Source organism: Bombus bifarius, unplaced genomic scaffold (genome assembly GCF_011952205.1).
Source record: "Bombus bifarius isolate JDL3187 unplaced genomic scaffold, Bbif_JDL3187 scf7180000009354_frag, whole genome shotgun sequence".
Taxonomy (NCBI): domain Eukaryota; kingdom Metazoa; phylum Arthropoda; class Insecta; order Hymenoptera; family Apidae; genus Bombus; species Bombus bifarius.
In genome coordinates, this window is record NW_022885067.1 from 29,424 (window position 1) to 32,781 (window position 3,358).

Below are 3,358 nucleotides of genomic sequence, written 5' to 3' on the forward strand. Positions count from 1 at the left end.
TTTTTAGCTGTTTGTGTATGGGCGCCTAATCAGCCAATCAGAAATAGCCGGTATTCTATGAATCCTTCTCTTCAATGCTCGAAGAGCTGGATATTTATCCAAAGCTGATGCCCCAAACATATACTCGAAATTTTCAAGGGCCGCTGCAAACACGAAGTCCGCCCATGTCGTCTGAAAAAAGGTTTGTATACATTTATTTTGTACCTCCTCTATTAAACAATTTTTTTAATTTACCTTGAAAAATGTGAAAAATCGAACTCTTAACTAAAGATCACTAGCTTTTTAGGAAGAATTTGGATTTTTATTTTATTGTCAGAATTTAATGGATAATTTTAGAAACTTCAACCTTTGGAGGTATTTGTTAATTAAAAATGACAAAACTGGTATTATGTAAAAAAGAGTAATGTGTATCCTGAATCAATGTCGAATGGAAATTAGACAGTTCTATAAAAATAATCCTTCTCACGATTCCACAACTTCATAGCTTAATTAAATACAATTCTTCGGCGATATAATTACAAATACATTTACAGGAATTGTGTAATATGATAAATATCTCGTTAAAGAAATTGAAATCGTAAATTCCGCGGATAACCAGCGTTTATCATATAGAGACAGGGATTTGCAAAGAATAAAAGTTGTAGAACGTTGAAAGGCGTTGAGAGAAACGTGATGTTATCCCGTTATTCGTTAACGCAACGCAGTTAAAAAAAATCCCGTAGGAAGATTACGATAATAGATAACCTGAGTCGAGTGTTTGTCGGGGGATCTAAAAGATTCTTTCGAGTTGAGCGTCTGAGATTGCAGAGAAGAAAATTTGGAAGCCATCGAATTCGTGATGTCGATAGAAATCTTCAGTTGGAATCGTTGTATCATAACGTAGTCTGCTTATTGTCGATAAGACTTTACTAAACTAAAAGTGACTACTAAAAGTTTCTATCCTCTAAATTCTATCTACGATTCTATAATCTAAAAACTGACTTTTGCAAACAAACTGTAACATTCGCTTAACGGAAAGACATACGTATCTTGTTTGTACTCGTCTTTTCACAATGAATTCTTGAACGTCTGTCTCTGTGGTGAGACAAATGCAAAGTCATCTCATCAGTTACTCACCTTGCTTCAAATCTCCAAGAGTATCGACGAGCACGTCGCATATCATCGCATCCCATTCGTTCCTTCCCATTAAATCGTACTTCTTCGCCAAGTATCGCGCCACAGCGTTACTCTGCGCTACCGGTTTCCCGTCTATCTCCAGCACAGGCAGCATTTTATAAGGCATTGCTAAGAACAAACATGGCTCATATGAACACTGTGTAGAGGGAAACGATCGATAGGAAATCACAACACAGCTTCCGAGGCCGTTGCGTTCTTGTGAATAGATGAATCGAAATCATTTCGGTTTTAATCAACATGGCCTAGTAAAGAAATACAGAAATGTCTTCTTTCTCCTTTTTTTCTTTTCTTACGATTACGATGGACAGGGTATCGCGTGTTTTTGACTGTTGGGAAGAACCTAAAGTTTTTAAAATCAAGGATAAAAGATCGAGTATAAAATTTGTAATTCTCACGGAAAGGAACGAATCTGTCTGATGCGGTGTACTGAATGTACGAGGAACGATCAGTATCGTTTTGCGGGAAGACCTTATGCAATGATAGTGGACTTACAACTGCGAATAAAAAATTCACGTCGCATAATACCAGACACGGAAAAAATATTAGAAAATGTACACGGTTCTTGTAATGAAAATTGAAATGCAAGGAATATAAATCGAATGTCTCTTGCGAACGTAATTTTGTGTTTTACACCGACAGGATTGATTTACAGACTTACGTTGATTTTTGGTTTCTCTATCTGCAAGCGACATATAAGATTATATCGAAGACTATGCTGCGTAAAACTTTTATTATACTATTTACGATAGAAATGTCGCAACGGAAGATCGAATTTTATATCTGCTTTGTTCTTTCGACTTTTTAGCTATGTTCTTGTTCATTTCCGAACTGATTTCAATTTTTTATCCTTTTTTTCCGACAAGTCCTAAAAAGTTTTTAAATTAACGAGAAACGTAGAAGTATTTTTGTATTCCTATTTTAAGTCACCTATTTATGGTTTTCTCAAAATATTCGAAATGCTTCGATTCATTGAAAACAATAAAGATTGCAACACAAAAATTCGAGAATCGTAAGTGAATTAAGTTGGTATTCGATAAACACGATATTACGGAAGCAAAACTTAATGAAAAGTTCGACTTTATTCCGTATGAAATTTTACTTTAAGTAAGTTTAGCCTGCACGTGAAACGAAAGTTTTATATACAGAAAAGTTTGAGTAAATGGTAGATACCTGAGAGTTGAACAATGATAGTAAAAATCGATTCTTCACGCTTACAATCCTTTTATTCAGGCCAGAGTTCTTCGGGGATCCTCTCGTCGGTATACTCGATGCCAGTATATGCAAATATGTACCGTATATGTTCGGCACGACCACCGGCATTGAAGTAGATTAGTTTGTAGGTAGGTTCGTCGCTCATTTTCCTTGCTCTGTCAACTTATCGAGAAAAATGATACAATTAACTCGTGTAATTAACAGACTGTGTGCGTGTTTGTGTGTATAGAGAACAATTTATTTATAGATGGAATAATTCGTATAATACGCAAAATAAATCATTTAGAAGGCTGGAGTATGTGTTTTTGAAACAATTAATTATGTCGAAAAATATTTCAAACGAGATATAATTATGAAAAAAATAATAATTAAATGTATGTAAATGTATGTAATAATAGTTAAATGTATGTAAATGTAATAATTGAATGTAATTAGTTGTGAAAAAAATAATAATAAAAAATAAATAAATGTAAAAAAAGAATTAAATGTAATCAGTTTCTTTTTACGCACGCGATATTATTGGCGATATATGAAGGTCAACTTTATTTTTTTAAATAGATATATTTATACGTATATTTATAGATATAAATACATATATTATATAGATATAATAGTATATATAATATATATAATAATATATATGTCGAGTCTGAATCTCCGAGTCCGAGCTCGAGGCGCCCTCCCGGGGAGGGCTCGCGGGAGGTAGCGGTTCTGCGTTGAAGTTCTTCATCGTCCGGTCGCGCGTGGGGTACCTTTATTGTCGATAGTTACACTAGTGACGAGGGCCTCAGGCTTGATAACGAAGCCGCGGCCAACGGGAGGACTATCATATAAAAAGCAACAGGATACACGAAATAATATAATTCTGACTAGGACAACATAAACGCAAGAAGTGTTGATATTGAAAAAAATATTTAATTTTGTATATAAATATTTTCATATTTAAAAAAGTTTCCGGAAGCAGGAAGAT

The 3,358-nt window shown here is 34.3% G+C and overlaps 1 protein-coding gene across 1 annotated transcript; it reads right to left on the reverse strand.

Moving 5' to 3' along the window:
• On the reverse strand, positions 1-2,441 carry LOC117215111 (glutathione S-transferase-like). Its single transcript, XM_033461540.1, has 3 exons — positions 2,347-2,441; positions 1,117-1,284; positions 1-171 (listed from the first exon to the last, which is right to left on the reverse strand). The coding sequence occupies exons 2-3, from the start codon at positions 1,280-1,282 to the stop codon at positions 134-136; spliced, it is 204 nt and encodes a 67-aa protein (XP_033317431.1). The 5' UTR covers positions 1,283-1,284; positions 2,347-2,441; the 3' UTR covers positions 1-133.
• Between the last annotated feature and the right edge of the window lie 917 nt (positions 2,442-3,358).

What these genes read in the sequence shown, in the direction of transcription:
- LOC117215111 (XM_033461540.1), bottom strand. Translation starts at nt 1,282, where the DNA reads ATGCCTTATAAAATGCTGCCTGTGCTGGAGATAGACGGGAAACCGGTA. An exon ending in TCTTGGAGATTTGAAGCAAG is followed by an intron (nt 172 to 1,116) that starts GTGAGTAACTGA and finishes ACCTTTTTTCAG; the next exon opens with ACGACATGGGCGGACTTCGT.